The 16,690-nt window shown below is 40.5% G+C and overlaps 1 protein-coding gene across 12 annotated transcripts in view; it reads right to left on the bottom strand.

Annotated features, from left to right (window-relative positions):
• The window catches only part of rims1a (regulating synaptic membrane exocytosis 1a), an 879,579-nt gene that overhangs the window by 262,417 nt on the left and 600,472 nt on the right, over nt 1–16,690 (bottom strand). For 10 of the 12 annotated variants that reach the window (XM_072557828.1, XM_072557837.1, XM_072557845.1 and 7 more), the window contains 3 exons: nt 11,087–11,158; nt 7,189–7,342; nt 6,795–6,920 (listed from right to left, as the gene is read on the bottom strand). In XM_072557828.1, coding sequence (XP_072413929.1) covers nt 6,795–6,920; nt 7,189–7,342; nt 11,087–11,158 — 352 coding nt within the window. The remainder of the gene's footprint in view (nt 1–6,794; nt 6,921–7,188; nt 7,343–11,086; nt 11,159–16,690) is intronic. The other 2 variants (XM_072557881.1, XM_072557923.1) reach the window with 1 other exon arrangement.

Below are 16,690 nucleotides of genomic sequence, written 5' to 3' on the forward strand. Positions count from 1 at the left end.
TGCTCTAGATCAAGTAATTACTGTTTTGGTTCAAACATGACAAAAGATTGAAATTAGAAAAGTTAAGGTGTGAATGACTATCCTTGAAAATAAAGCAACATTTGACCGTGTGTGGCATCAAGGAGCCCTACACAAATTGGTGTCACTGGAAATTGAGGGAAACTTCACACTACTTGTTAGAGATTTCTAGAACCACTGCAGTATATATGTTGTAGGGACACTCAATGCTGTTAAGGAGGAAATTCCAGGACTTTGATCCAACAACAGTGAAGTAATGGCAATACAAGTTGGTGTGTAACTTGAAACAAGCATAGAGCATGCTGGAGAAACTCAGCAGGTCTGCCAGCTTCTGTGGAGAAAGAAACAAAGTTAGCATTTCGAGTCCCATGCATCTTTTCTTCAGAACTGAACCACCTCAATGACATGAACAACTGCGAGTTCTGTGTTTGTTTCCAATTTCCAGCATCCACAGTACTTTGCATTTACTGGTGTCGGACTTGGAGGGGAACTTTAAGGTTGTTTGCCTATGTATCTTGTATCCACTTCCCTCCTCCTTCTGGATGTTAGAGGTTATTTGTTTGGAAGGTGCTGTTGGAGGAGGAATTGGTTTGAAAGGCCTAATGGTAATGTAACTGAATTAGGTTTGGTGAGATTTTGCAGTGAATCTTGTGGATGGTGCAACTGATGCCAGTGTGCATTCGTGATGGAGGGAGTAAATGTTTGTGGATGTGGTGCCAGTTAAGTAGGCTGCTTTGTCCTGGATGATGTCAAGTTTCTTGAGTGTTGTTGAAACTACATTTATCCAGGCAAGTGGGGAGTATCCCAAATACACACCTGACTTGTGCTTCGGAGGTGATGGAAAGCTGCTGGGAGGCAGGAAATGAGTTTATCATTGCAACATTCCTAGCCTCGGATCTTCCTTTGTAGCCACAGTTCAGTTTCTGGTCAATAGTAAGCTCCAGTAAAACAGGTAGCAAAAGTTTCAATGCCATTAATGTTGAAGGAAAATTATTAGATTTCTCTCTTATTGGAAATTATCATTGTCTAGCATTTCTGTGGGACAAATATTACATGTCACTTTAAAAAAAATTCAAAGAATGAAGGCATCACTGGCCAGGCCAGAATTTATTGCCATGCCTATTTGAATACAGTTTAGATTCAGTCATTGCTGTGGGTGTGGAGTCATATGTCAGCCAGACTAAGCAAGCACAGTACAGTGGTTAACAGTATTGTCTCACATCACCAGAGACCCAGGTTTGATTCTAGCCTTAGGTAATTCTGTGTGGAGTTTGCACATTCTCTGGTACCTGTTTGGGTTTTTGCTGGATGACCTAGTTTCCTCCCACAAACCAAACATGTGCAGGTAGGTGGATTTGTCATGTTAAATTGTCCTGTAGTGTTCAGGGATGTGTAGGCTATGTGGATTAGCCATGGGAAATGTGGAGTTTAGAGAATAGGATTGGGCAGGTGGGTCTGGTTGGAATGCTCCTTGTATTGTTGAGGTGAGTCATTGCTGACTTTATGGGCCTAATAGCCTCTATCTGCATTATAGGATTCCTACGAATCTAAGGATAGTAGATTTCCTTCCCGAGAGGGCATTAATGAACCAGGTGGTTTTTATAACAATTGGCAGCAGTTATATGGTCACTGTAGTCCAGATATTTCAAAATTTTGCCATTGTAGAATTTGAACTCTGGATCACAGTGACATCACCACTAGGCCATACCTCACACTTATCAGCCCAAGCTTGTTTGATGAGCAGGTCTTGCTGCATACCTGAGGAGTCATGAATGGTGATGAAAGCTAATGTCGACATCAGTGAATATCCTCACTTCTGACTTTGGATGGATTTTTGAAATATCAGAAAATGGAGAACTCTGAGGAGCTGGCACAAAAGAGCAGTCAAGCAGTTAAGCCATGATCTTATTGTGTGGTGGGGCAGGCTGGAGGTGGTGAATGATTTGCTCTTATTTCTGATACGCTTGGAAAGAAGGTTATTGATGAAGCAAATGAAGGTGGTTAGACCTACACCACTACCTTGAGGAATTCGGACAGTGATAACCTGGAACTGAGATGATACACCTCTAACAACTACAACTCCAACCAATGTATAGTTTCCCTCAATTCCCAGTGACACCAGTTTGTATAGGGCTCCTTGATACCACACTTAATCAAATGTTGCCTTAATATCAAGGACAGTCATTCACACCTTAACTTCTTTAATTTTGTCATGTTTGAACCAAAACAGTAATTACTCTATCTAGAACACTACATTCAGTTTTGGACACTGTAAATGAAGAAAGGTATACCAACCTCAGAGATAATAGTGCACAGACTAATACAAGTGTAAAAGTATCCTTCAAAAGACATGAGCATAACCACCTAGAAGGACAAGGACATGGGAACACTATCACCTGCAAGTTCCCCTCTAACCTACTCACCATTCTGACTTCGAAATATAGTGTTGATGGGTCAAAATCTTGGAACTCCCTCCCTAATAGCATTGTGGGCATACCTACAACACAATGACGGCAGCAGTTCAAGAAAGCAGCTCACCAGCACCTTCTCAAAGGCAATTAGGAACAGACAAATGCTAGCACAACCAGCAGTGCCCATGTCCCAGGAAAGAACATAAAATAAAAAAACAGTCAGCCTTCTATTTTTTTCACTATACTCCACCATCCAATATGGTCATAACTGATTTACTTACTACCTTTTTGTCTGTGCCCACGTCCCTCGATTATGTAACAGTCAACTAATCTGTTGAGCTCAATCTTAAATATTGTTATGGCACGGCAGAGAACCCTTCTGTTAATTAAACTAAACACCAAGAAAAACTCACCCTGCCTCAATCTGTTGTTAAAATATGAGCGACAGAGAACTCCTGAATTCCACTATTTAAAGAAAATGACATTAATTTATTCTTTAACTCTAAAAGTGAACATTAAACAACTATTTACAATTCTAAACCCCCTTTCTCTTAACTTATTACCTCTCCCCAATTCTATAACAATATGCTGTTCCGCAAGACATCAAGATAAATTTCAAAACCATACAGCGGCTGTCGTCTTTGGTGTCTTTTTTCTTCTGACTGAAGACCTCCCTGGGTCCTCTTATTTCTTTTACTGCAATTATGTTCCATATGAAAAAAAGGTACCTTAGAGAGTGTTTCCTAATTTCTTGGATCTGCGTTGACGGCAGATGCTCTGCCTTCAATTTTCAAGGCAGCCTGCATTTTTTATATCCCCAACATCAGATCATCTCATTGAATTAATTGTTTTGCTAGCATCCAATCGAACCGAACCAAACTCGATTGGGTTTTAGTATCGTGGGGCATAATTGGTTAAATTCAAATTGTCGTCAAAACCGCAACCAACTCAGTATCCATTTCACAACCAAACAGTACATATTTCCAATTTTCCAGTACACTCAGACCGCTATCTAGTTATATCACGGGGACTCATCAGCTCTTAGTTTAGAACAGCATTCACTTTTACTTCACACCTTCAAAACAATATGCTCAACAATTCAGCATCCACAACTCTTGAGAGAAGGGAATTCCAATGATTTCAACCTTCAGAGTGAAGAGATTTCTCATCTCAAGCCAAAATGCTTAACCTAGGTCTCTATCCCTTAGTTCTAAACTCGGTAGTCGGGGGGGGGGGGGGGGGGGGAAAAGAGCATCATCTCAGGAATCAACCTTTGTTGTATCAACCCCTTAGCTAGGTAAGAGGCTTCCTTGGGTCTGAAGAAAAAAAAAGAGTTACACAGTAGTCCAGGCACAGTATTCCAAAAGAACTGTAGAACTTCAGTTGGAGTTAACTACTCTTGCCATCTGACCCCTTGCAAAAAATGTTAACATACAATTCATCTTCCAAACTACTTGCTGTGTCTCTATTATTTTAAATGTTTAGTGTATATGAATCCTATGTCCACCTATCAAGGGCACTCCGATACTCATACCATGGTCATCTATCCATCCTACAGTCCTTTCATACCACATGTAAATTCAGTGCCAACTTATGCCATCCCATGTGCCAATCACCATCCTTCCACCTATCATGTTAATTCACCCAGTATCCACTGTAGGCAGTCTGCAGGACATATGAAGAGATGAGATGAGATAGAACTATGAAATGATGTTCTAAAGAAGTAAAAACGATGACTGCAGATGCTGGAAATCAGATTCTGGATTAGAATGGTGCTGGAAAAGCACAGCAGTTCATGCAGCATCTGAGGAGCAGGAAAATCGACATTTCGGACAGTATGCAGTATTCCTGATGAAGGGCTTTTGCCCGAAACGTTGGTTTTCCTGCTCCTCGGATGCTGCATGAACTACTGTGCTTTTCCAGCACCACTCTAATCCAATGATATTCTAAAGGCCTACTGTAGACTTAGCTATATTGAGATAAACAAAATTCTTATTGATAACAGACCACTTATTACATTTATGTTCCTTCGACTATATAAAATCATGTAGCAATCTCTGGAGGACACCAGCAACACAGACGCCAAATTTCAGCACCACCACCCCCCCCCATCCAAACTGAATTTACTCCACATGATATCAACATTGAGAGACACTGGAGGTTTCAAAGGTCGTAGGCCCTGACAACATTCCAATAGAACTGCACAGCATGCTCCAGAACAAGCCAGTGTCTCACAATACACTGCTGCTACAATACTATCAATAATGTGGAAAAACACACAAGGATATTTAAAGGAGTGGCAGTGGATCAAATCAGTGTGTGGAACTGGGTCAGTAATTACTGCAGTGACAGTGAGTCAAATCAGTGTGTGGAGCTGGATTCTTTCATGATTTTCTGTTTAACACTGGCAAGAACTTATACTTAAAGTTCATAGGTATGACACTGTCTGCACTGTATTGTTCTTGAAATGTAAGGTCCACACAGAACAGAGAGATCTATGAATAATGTAGTAATTAATCTATCATAATCCCTTGCAGAATAATCTGTGACTAAAGAAACAGACATTATGGAGAAGTATATACAATGAGTTGAATACAATTGGATAGATGATAAAGTGAGACCATGAGTAAAACAAGGGGTGTCATCAAGTTTTGTTGGACTGTTCAAGTGGACATACTGGTAACAGTGCCCAATGTCTCTTCTTTCTCAGGAAGCTGAGGTAATTTGGCATGATGGTGAATACCCTTGCCAACTTGTATAGGTCCGCCATCGAGAGAATTCTGTCTGGATGTGTCACTAACTGGTATGGCAACTGTACCATTCAAAATCGGAGATGATAACAGAGAGTGGTGAACTCAGCCCAGGCAATCACAAAGACCAATCTCCCATCTATAGAATCCACCTACCAGGTCCGCTATCAAGGAAAGGCCACCAGCATTCTCAAAGAACTATCCGATCCTGGCAATGCTATTCTATAATCTCTACCATCGGGGAGAAGGTACAGAAGCTTGAACACATGCACCAGCCAGTTTTGAACAGTTTCTACCCTACTGTTGTTAGAATACTGAATGATCTCAAAAACACTTAGTATTTGCCTGTACCTGTGCTTTGGCTTTTGCCACTGTTTAACTATGTGATCTGCCAATATTGCTTGCAAGACAAAGCTTTTCACTGTGCCTCGGTACAAGCGACAAATTCAATTCAATTCAGCACCCAGACAGGTCCAAATGAATCTCAGATTGTTACTTGCCGAGCAATTTGAGCCAAATCCCAAACTTGGTATATCTCTTTATCACTACACATTACTGGGCTTTTAATCACCCTAGTGCCATGGGAATACCTTCTCAGCACTAGCACTTGATGGAGCAGTATTCCAAAAGCTAGTGTTTTCAACTGAACCCATTGGACTGTAACCTAATGTCATGTGATTTTTGACCTTGTCCAACCCAGTCCAACACTATTACCTCCACATCATGGCTTTTCAATAAATAGGTTGAGAATGAGTCTAGCTTTCCCTGTTCCATTTAATGCCATTAACTGGTTTAAGATGGGATAGCCATCACCTGAGAATAGCCAGAAAAAAATCTAATGGTGCAGCTTGCTTGTCATAGCACATAAGAGGAGCAGGCACATCCCTTGGGGTTGGAAGCCACTGATGGACCCAGGGGACACATCATAGAGGCTGCCCTGATCAGTGTCCTCCTCAGCCATCACAGTGAGGTATATACCAAGCTGGTCCTGGGTCTCCCACTGCAGGTAAAAGGTCAAGGTCCTGATGTGACCATCAATTTAAGGACCAGAATTTACTCAGAGGGACAACACTGGCACCTCCACATCATGGCTGATCAGAGGGAGGTTGGCTTTCTAATGTCTTACCTGCTACCATTAAAATTTTAGTGGGGACAGCAAGTTGGGATGCTTGTGGCATGGATTTGCGGTTGGGGCATGTGCAGGGAAGAGAAGCAGAGCACAGCACCCATGGTATGGCACAGAATGTAATGCATCTGGACAGATATTGACAGTTGCATTCACTCACCATTAATTTTCCAGAAGTGTGTTTAATCTTCATTTTACAAGAGGAGAACAAAGGAAAGTAGAGAACTGTAAAATCAGTCAAATAGTGTACTGGAGTTTATCACAAACTAAAATCAAAAAAGGTCAAATTTAAAATAGCCTTCTGCTACTCAAAGATTCACAGACTTTATAACTCAATCCCTTTTAAAAATATTGTCGCAGAAGTGGAAGTTCAGATCACTGGGATTATTTTCAAACATCAAAATGAAAATACCAGCAAGATGTTAACCTTTAAATTTCAATTCCATGTAAAAGAAAAAGGGAATGGAGTAATTATGTTGAAAATTGTACCTGTCTCTTTCATAGGTGTAATAACTGTCCATGTCCCTGGGCCTGCATTCGACTGGACTGCGAGAGGCATCTTGGTATCGTGTAGGGGAACGAGAACGACGACTTTGATGGATTTCATCTAAACTCCTAAGTATGAAGAAGATTATCATAATAATCAAGCATCAACATTTTCTCTGGAAAACCATCAAGACCTGGAAATCAATTTTAAGCACAAAACCCAAAACAATATTTGCCTTTATCCAATGCTCCTGAAATTCCATGCAAGCTACCTCCCGCTTTCAATCAGACAAAACTATTGCACTGACAAACAGGAGAAGTGAAGGTTAAAAATTAACCACTTTCAGCCCAACATTTTATCAAATTAAACCAGCATTTGTGAAGAACAAAAACACACCTCTGCAGTGGGACACTGGGTAAACGTGACCGGGTCCTGCCCTGGTCATCACCACGGTGAGGAGAGACAGAACGTGAACGATGGTGGGGGGTTCTCTGCTGATCTGGGACGGTTAATGTGCTTGATCTACTTTCTCTACTGTTAGCCCTATAATCTGTTGGTTAAGATGCCAAAAACAAAAAAAAAATGGAAGTATTAATGTTTGTTAGCAAAACATTGGTCAACACTAGCATTGTTGCAAATATAAAGCCAAACTGCAATGAAACAAGGACTTAAAAGTGTGATTCATTCAACCTTCCTTTCTGGTCATCACTTTTGTCTTTTAAGTTATGAGACACTACTTGAAATACATGCAAACCATAAGCATTAAAACAGCCTGTAACCAAAACAAAGTACTGTAGTGGTATGACATATGTTCAATATGTACTATTATGACTAATGCAACCAGTTTTTGTTTCAAACATGAACAAGCCCAGAGGCCATGCAAACATCTACATTGGTAAAGCAAAGCCATGCGAGTTGCAGTCACTCAGAAATCTCATATCTAAAGGGCATATGCTGCTTTACAGCAGTTCATCTGTGGAGCTCAAGCAGGAAGGCAGTTAGGGAATTAGTGGATTAAAATTTAGTCATCATCTTGCCTATAAATAATCACTCTTATTGCACAGCAATTTATTTGTGCAAGTGATCCTGTATTCTGCAAGTTAGCTACAAATATAGGATTATTACCCTGCATAATATAAGACTGACACTCATGGCCACAGATTTCATCACAAACTAATCTATCTGGCTAGAGTCCCAGATTGTTATACAATGAAATTTATTTCGAGAAGTATTTTTTATTTTACATGGAGCAAGTATTGATTTAATTAGGAAGTAAAAAGACTATCATGGATCTCTCAAATTGGAAATGTTAATGAAAACACAAAGCTTCCTTTGTCCAATCAAAGCACTCTCGGTCTCTCAGTCTCCCTCTGACTGTCAATGAGAGGACATGCATGGCTTACTGCAAAACATGATTGTTTCCTGTATTCTAAATTACTGTAAATTTAGAGTCATGGATATTTAAGCAATTCTGAATGTTTAATACTTCACTTAATTGTCCCTAGTCCTCAGGTTATAATTTCATGAAAACTTAATAAAAATGAAACAAAAGTCTTACGAAGTGTGTAGCAATGAGTTCAAAGTTTGCTTCCTTTGCAATGAAACGCTTTGAGGTTTTCAAATGAATTGAAATTACAGCAAGGAATTAACAAAGTTCACTCAAGGAATTTGCTGAGTAATCTGAAGGACTGGTACGACAAGAATCACAACTTGGTGTGACGTACAAACTGAAGTTGAACTCAATAGTCAGATTTTCTAATTGGTTTATCCTAAGTAAATCAACTGCCATTAGCATTATAATATTGGGAATTAGCAGAGCAGAATTAATATTTACACAAAGTGCAAGAGAATTGCAGAAAAAGTTATCAAGAAAGGTTGCTGAGCCAGACTGTGTAAGTTTTTCCAGAAACAGATTGTTGAGTACATTGGCATTGAAACAACAATTGATATGGTAAGATGACAAATAAATATGGGTGCTGTCTCTCACAAACACAGACATAGGACAAAATCAGAAATTGCTGGTAAAACTCAGCAGGTCTGGCAGTATCTGTGGGGAGAAATCAAAATTAGCGAGTCCAGTGATGCTTAATTAGAACTGATTAGCAGCTAGGAAAAATGTAGTGATGCTGAAGATGAGGTGAAGCAAGAAGTAATGAGCAGATAGATAGAAACAGAGCCCAGACAGAGGGAAAGATAAAAGAAAGGGGATGAATGTATTGCAGATAGTAAGCCAGGACTGAAGAAAAGCTAAATTAAGTGATAAGGAGAGTTGAGAGCAGGAGAGTTGGCTGTGTTGAAAGCAACCCATGTATGACAGGAAACAGGTATAGTGGCAGGTAAAAAGCAAGGAAGGACAAAATCAGTTTCTTAAGTTATTGGACTTGATGTTGCATTTTAGAGACTTCAGGGTCCCCAAGCAGAAAATTAAATGGTCTTTGGAGATTAGGTGCTGAAGCTTCCTGGAACATTGCAGCATGACTGCAACAAGTGTTGGCATGGGAAGACAGTGATGTTTTGAAATGACAGGCAATTGGAAGCTTGGTGTCAATTTTACAGACAAACTTGTTGGGCCTTACTTGCAGGTTCTTATCCTTAAATGTCATAGTGTCTCAATATAGCATGCAGGCTTTAACCTGATTAATCATTAATCTCCATCCCTGCTATACAGAGGTATCAATTACAATCCAAGCTGTTTGCCATGAAGTGATAGAAAAACAGGGACTGCTCCTGTAAACCTTCTATGACTACTTATGCAGGAGGTTTTGAAGTGGGGTGAAACGAAATAAAACCCTTCCAATAGAAATTAATGAAGAAACAAAAGAAAAAGACGACAGTAAAGAAAAGTGGTAACTTTGATGCTATTTAACCCAAAAAAGTACTTGAAACAGAGTTAAATTATAATTCTAATTTTAGGATTTAATCAAATAACATGGATCCAGTTGATAAACCTAAAGTTACCAGAATCTTCTACAGTTTAATTTGGTTTTAGGCATGCAGCCACTTTTCTTTCCCTCTTAATCCCAATTTCTGTGTCATGCACAAATGACTGCATTAATCTTGAACTGAAAGGAGGATGGAGACATAGATAACATAGATTAAACATTTTTTTTCTCCAATTTCTCCACAAAATACTGTCTCTGGTAAACGCAAATCAGGCAGAATGTTTGATGCAAGCATTTTGGCTTGAGGATTTTGTTCAGAGCTGCTTCAAATTCAAAATATGACATAACCTGAAAATTATGAATCCTAATCAAAGATACATACTGAAATTTGCATAAAGCAACAGATTACTTTTGTGTATCACAAGTGAATTCATGCTTGAGGCTCGTTGAACATCTTTGAGACACTTCAGCCGATTACTTTTTCAGCCCTATGGTATCAAGCTAAAACAATTGGATCTAAATCTTTCGTAAAATCCTTAGTGTGAAAGCAAGTCATTCAGCCCATTGAGTCCACACTAAGCCTTACAGCATCCCAAGCAGAGGCACACCCCACCCTATTCATGTAACCCTGCACTTTCCAAGGCTAAAGACAAAAAAAAACTACAGGCGCTATAACCCAAGGGAGACAAACAGGAAGCCGGAAGAATACAGAAAGCCAGGCAGTATAAGGATGTGGAGAAGTCAGCATTTCAGGTGTAACCCAAGGCTAATTCACATAGTGCCCAGTGATGTGTAGGCTATGGGCAATTTAGCATGGTCAATCCTACACATCTTTGCACTATGGGAGGAAACCAGAGCAATGGAAAGAAACCCATATAGACAGGTGGAGAATGTGCAAACTCCACAAAGGCAGGCACTTGAGGGTGGAATCGAACCACAGTCCCTGGGGCTGTAGGGCAGCAATGCTAACCATTGAGCCACATTGCCATCCCAAGCAGTCCAAGCTAATCAGAAAATCTTAGACAGAAGGACTTATGCTGCATTTTGTTTTGATGCAAAAGTAACTGAAAATGCAAACTGCAATTGCACTAACAAAGTGTGTCTCATGCCAGATACTCAGAACTAGCTGTGCACCATTTTGTTTTAAAAGTGACATACATTTCATCTTGAATGAACTAGGAAAAAAACTATTTCTGAATAAGTGTAATTTGCAGAATAAGTGTTGCTGCTAAGAACTATTGGTTAAACCTCAACCAACGAGTTTGTGCCTTTAGACAGCTAAATCTATTTGTGACAGCTAGCAGATTCATTGTATCTGCTCCTGGGAATGGTACTGACCTCCTGCTAGAGCCCCACATCAAAAGCAATTTCTAAATGCAAATATATTAGGCGATGTTCTGCCACCCACCCACCTGACAAGACCACTCCAATACCATCATCAACATCATAATCTGAGATGTCACTATCACTGATTCGATGAGATCCTGGGTAATGATGGAACAAACAAAACAGCTATGCATGTGGGCTCATTAACACTCATGGTAAAATCCATAATTCTTAATATTGGAATTCATGATAATAGAAACAAAGCAAAAAAACAGCTGAATATAACATATTTATGTAAATCTTCCATCCTGTAAACTACTTGATAGCAAACGTAATTCTGGAATTGGAGTCAAATGTTACGATTCTAGGGTTTATTCAACTAAGTTACGATCAATGAGCTGTCGTAAAGTAAAAAAAATGTTTTAAGTGGTAGAATAGATAGTGAGTCAGAAAACAAGCAATCTGGAAAATTAAACAATAGTGAATTCATCTATATTTTTAATAAAAACATGTTTTATTCTCTTTGCAACAAAAAAAGAAATCTGAACTAATGGCCCGGGTATTTAAGCAGTTGTCTCAGAATAGGGGAGGGCACTGTCAAGGTCGTAAAGGGTTGAGGGATGTAGTTGGGGAGGTCAGTGGTGACCTGATGTTCAGTTTGATTATTATCTCCCAGGTTGTCAGGTAGGTTTTTAATACTCCCATTTTCTTCCGGGTTCAGATTTAAGTGTATCAGAACACTCCAAATACTCTGAATAAAGAAACTTTTGGAGCATTCCATAGAATCAGGGATTCTGCACAGTCCGACATGCAGCTCCAATTTACCCTGCTCCAAAAGATGACCTGGCCATTGGAATGAGTAAATCTATATTGTTAACAAAACAGTTTATTATTCTCTCTCCACAAGGTCAGATTGTTATACATAACGAAAATAAGACACATGCCCGTAACCAATCAGGATGTCTTCTTCTCAGTTTGGACATTGAAAAATGACAGACTAACTATAGCAAAGCTAAATCATGGTGAATGGGGTCAGATCCTCTGGGAGTACATACTGGAAAATTGTGCACGTGAACTTTCACACTTGATCGGTCATCCATTTAACAACCAGAAATTATGTAGGACATACACAACAAAATGATAGGTGGAGCAGGCTCTGAGGAAGGAGTACGGGTACAAAATTCACTACAGCATTCAGAATATCCTTTGATTTCTGCTGGCTCCAAACGACCAATGGTAGGTGATGATAGAATTCAGCAGGTTGATACTAGTATTGAATTAGTTTGATGACATGTTTTCATTTTTCAGATGAAAACATGATTCATGTTTTCAGATCAATGTGTTGAGTTGGATTTTCTATTGACTTTGTTTAAGATCATCACTTCTTACAACTTTTATAGTTCTATATTTTAGCTATGGAAACAAACAGCAAAAAGCACACAGCTAATCAAACTGTGACCAAAAGAGAGAAAAAAAGTGATTAGATTAGATTCCCTGCAGTATGGAAACAGGTATGGGCAATTTAGGATGGCCAATTCATCTGACCCACATATCTTTTGGATTATGGGAAGAAATTGGAGCATGTGGAAGAAACCCAAGGTAGGAATTGAACCCAGGTCTTTGGCACTGTGAGGCAGAAGTGCTAACCACTGAGCCACTGTGACCTTTGACAATTTGGCTTTTTTCTCAGTCATTGACCCACTGTGCAGTTTATCTACTTCTGTTTGTATTTCCTCATTATTAGCACTTTTTCCTTGATTATTATTTGGCGAGTTTCTCAAAAAAGTGAAGCGTGAATGGATTCTTCGTATTCATAGTTACTTTTTTGATGAAAATAGACACTTCTCCCCAGTGTATTTCATTAAATTAGACTAATTCATAACCCAGAACCTTGAATGCTGATAATAGCAGCAGCTTAATGATCACTTAGCATTCTCACACACAATCAGCATAAAAATACAGGTCTTCAGTAACATTGGGCAAATAAATTTCAGGATTTCCAGATATGGTTAAATTTGCGTAAATCAGTCAATCAGTTCAAATTGTGTGGTCCATCCAGAAATCTAGCCTGCTCTGTAACATGCTCTCTTCTTTTCAAAGATGTTTATTTATGATCTGAATACTGGAACTAGCTTAAATTCAAAGTATTAGTTTAGACTAACTTAAGCCAATGATATAACTCAATTTTGAGAGACAAAGTCAACAACTCAGAACTACCAAGTGGAGGGACTAAACAAACAGGACTACGGATAAAAAAAAGTAAATGCAAAAATCAAAATAAACAGATTTTAAAAAATAAACTGGCAAGACTCCCAAGAAATGGAAAGTGATCAAAATAGTGTTAATAGTGTAAGGTTGGAACACAATTGTAAATTGTGCGAAGGCAAAATGAACCATTGTGGTTCATTAGCAAGGGCAAGGAAAGGGGCAAAATAAGAGGCTGCATTTCTTTGACAACTCCAGTAATCAAGTTGTGGAGATGCTGGTGTTGGACTGGGGTGTATAAAGTCAGAAGTCACAACCTTTCAGAATACTGCTCCTTCATCAGGTGAAGTGGAAGGAGGTGCATAGGCATAGAATTTGTGAAGTGAGAAAGTGGCAAGATAATCCCAGGTAATTAAGAGCATTAAAAAGACAAATACACATTAGTGAGCATGCAGTGTCAACAGTCTAAATAACAAAGTCTTTGTTGGTGTTGAGTACTGAGGCTATTGCAGTGATTCTGTCACAGTGGCAGCAAGTGCAAATGGGTTTCAAGATACTTGACATAGTCAGAGAGGTTCTCACACAGGGTCCCACTGCCTGATATGTTGAGATAGCCAGGTACGTTAGCTTTATGTATCTTCATCAGAAGTCTCCCGTGCAAGGAATAGGCAGGATGAGAGCACATACTGGATTAGTGGTGCTGGAAGAGTACAGCAGTTCAGGCAGCATCCAAGGAGCAGCAAAATCGACGTTTCGGGCAAAAGCCCTTCATCAGGAATAAAGATGAAGGGCTTTTGCCCGAAACGTCGCTTTCGCTGCTCCTTGGATGCTGCCTGAACTGCTGTGCTCTTCCAGCACCGCTAATCCAGTATTTGGTTTTCAGCATCTGCAGTTATTGTTTTTACCAGGATGAGAGCACAGATCATTCAAAGTCAGAGTCATAGAGATGTACAGCATGGAAACAGACCCTTCGGTGCAGCCTGTCCATGCCGGCCAGATATCCCAACCAAATTTAGTCCCACGTCCAGCACCTGGCCCATATCCCTCCAAGCCCTTCCTATTCATATACCCATCCAGATGCCTTTTTAAATGTTGCAATTGTACCAGCCTCCACCACTTCCTCTAACAGCTCATTCCATACACTTACCACCCTGGTGTGAAAAAGTTGCCCTGTAGGTCTCTTTTATATCTTTCCCCTCTCACCCTAAACCTATGCCCTCTAGTTCTGGACTCCTCGACCCCAGGGAAAAGACTTTGCCTATTTATCCTATCCACACCCCTCACAATTTTGTAAACCTCTAAAAAGTCACCTCTCAGCCTCCGACACTCCAGGGAGGAAAACCCAGCCTGTTCAGCTCACATCCTCCAACCCTGGCAACATCCTTGTAAATCTTTTGTGAAACTTGAAAGGGTTCAGAACATCTTTTCGATAGGAAGGAGACCAGAATTGCACACAATATTCCAACAGTGGCCTAACGAATATCCTGTACAGCCGCAACAGGAGCTCCCAACTCCTGCACTCAATACTCTGACCAATAAAAAACAGTATACCAAATGCCTTCTTTACTATCCTATCTACCTGCGACTCCACTTTCAAGGAGCTATGAACCTGCACTCAAAAGGCATCTTTGTTCAGCAACACTCCCAAGGACCTTACTGTTAAGTGTATAAGTCCTGCAAGGCCTCCTGAACTCAAACAGTGGATGGTCTGTGTCTCATAAGATCACACGACAGCCTATGATTTTGTACTCAATGGCTACCATGGCTGTTGTAACAGTACAAAATAACATGGTGATCTGAGGAGATCAAGTCTCCTGGTTATTTTCGTATTTTTATATGTTTAGTAAAAAGCGTCAGTGAATAAACAGCAGTTTACAATAAACAATTTACTGTTTTGCCATCCTTTCCCCTGTTAAGATAGCAAAGTACAGAATTCACAATAAATGCGGACTAACCCCAAATCCCAGCATAACTCTTGGAAGAGGAAACAGACACAGTCACTTACAAAACAATCTGATCAACCGAACAACAAAATAGTGCATATCACCCACATGCCTGTGGTAAAACAGCAAATAGCCCACACCTCCAATCTTTTGACCACTTAAAAGGCATCCCGCTTTTATACCCCTTCTGGCTCAGTCTATCCTAACTGCTCAATTGCACCTTCCAGCCACCTCTAGGAGAGCTCGTCCCGTTACTGCCCCAGGATGACAGCGATCAGGGCAGCCTACCCACCTTCCAGCTTCCTGGTCTACCACTACAAATTAGGTTCTTGGTCTGCCCTACGTGCCTTCCAGCCACCACTAGGCCAACCTGTCCTGGTACCTTCTCAGAGCAACGGCACTCAGGATGACCCACACGCCTTCTGGCGCTTAGTCTGCCCTGACACATCTTACGGCCACCTCTAGGACAACTGGTCCAGTCCTCCTCAGTATAGTGGTCCTCAGGAATACTTAGCCACCTTCTGGCTCTTGGGGCAATCAGCATTGGGATGGCCTACCCACCTTCCAGCTCTTAGGGCTGCCTACTCACTGTCTGGTTCACAGGATGGCCTACCCACCCTCTAGATGACCTATGGACCTTCTGGTTCTCCAGTAAGGCCTGCCAGACCCAGGGATATACAACACACAATGCTGGTTGGTTTTATCACCTGCAAAAAAAGCAGAATCCATTACCAAAACCAAGTTTACTCCAATATACAAAGTCCATTACCATAAACAAAGTCCACACCCAAAGGCAGAGTCCACTCCACTATGCAGAGCCTACTCCCTAAGGCACACCCCATTGCGCACACAGGCATTCAGCTTCTACAGAGGCCGATATCATCCAAAGAGGCTCAGGCCCACTCACACACACACTGATAGTTCATTGTAAAAGGTGCAGTAAAACACAGGGGCCCAATCCACTCCCAAAGGCAGCAAATGCTCACCTCACAGCACACACTCAGGTGCTCAGTCTCTACGGTCCATCCACAGAGGTCAAGGCCTACTCAGAGTGAGAGTTCATTTGTGAAAATGTGGTTGACTCACAGGGCCTCCAAACACCAAACAGTGAAAACACATGCAAAAAAAAAGTGAAGATGCTAAAAACCAGAGTTCAGAGATAAGCCCTGCCACAAAAATCAGCATTGTCCTTGCTCAAAACACAGGCTACAACCAGCCAGGAAACCTGTTCCCTGTTGAGAACTGAAAACCAGTAACACTGACTATGAAGATCTGCCAGTTCAAAAGTCAGTCCCAAACATAAAAAAAAAGGACACCAGTAACAAACTGGCTGTTTAGATCAGCCAGTTCAGGAATCAGTTATCAAAAAAAAACAGCAGTACACTGGCTGTGGCCAGTCAGCTCAGAGTCAGTCCCCTGGACTGACGAGAATGCAAATCTCTTGGTTATAGCTTTCTTTTACTTTATTTTACAGAAAGGGTACAAAATGCAAACAGTTAATTAATAATAAGTATCGTTTCACAAAAGACCGCTACTTACAGG

The sequence above is a fragment of the Chiloscyllium punctatum genome, chromosome 3, assembly GCF_047496795.1.
Source record: "Chiloscyllium punctatum isolate Juve2018m chromosome 3, sChiPun1.3, whole genome shotgun sequence".
NCBI lineage: Eukaryota > Metazoa > Chordata > Chondrichthyes > Orectolobiformes > Hemiscylliidae > Chiloscyllium > Chiloscyllium punctatum.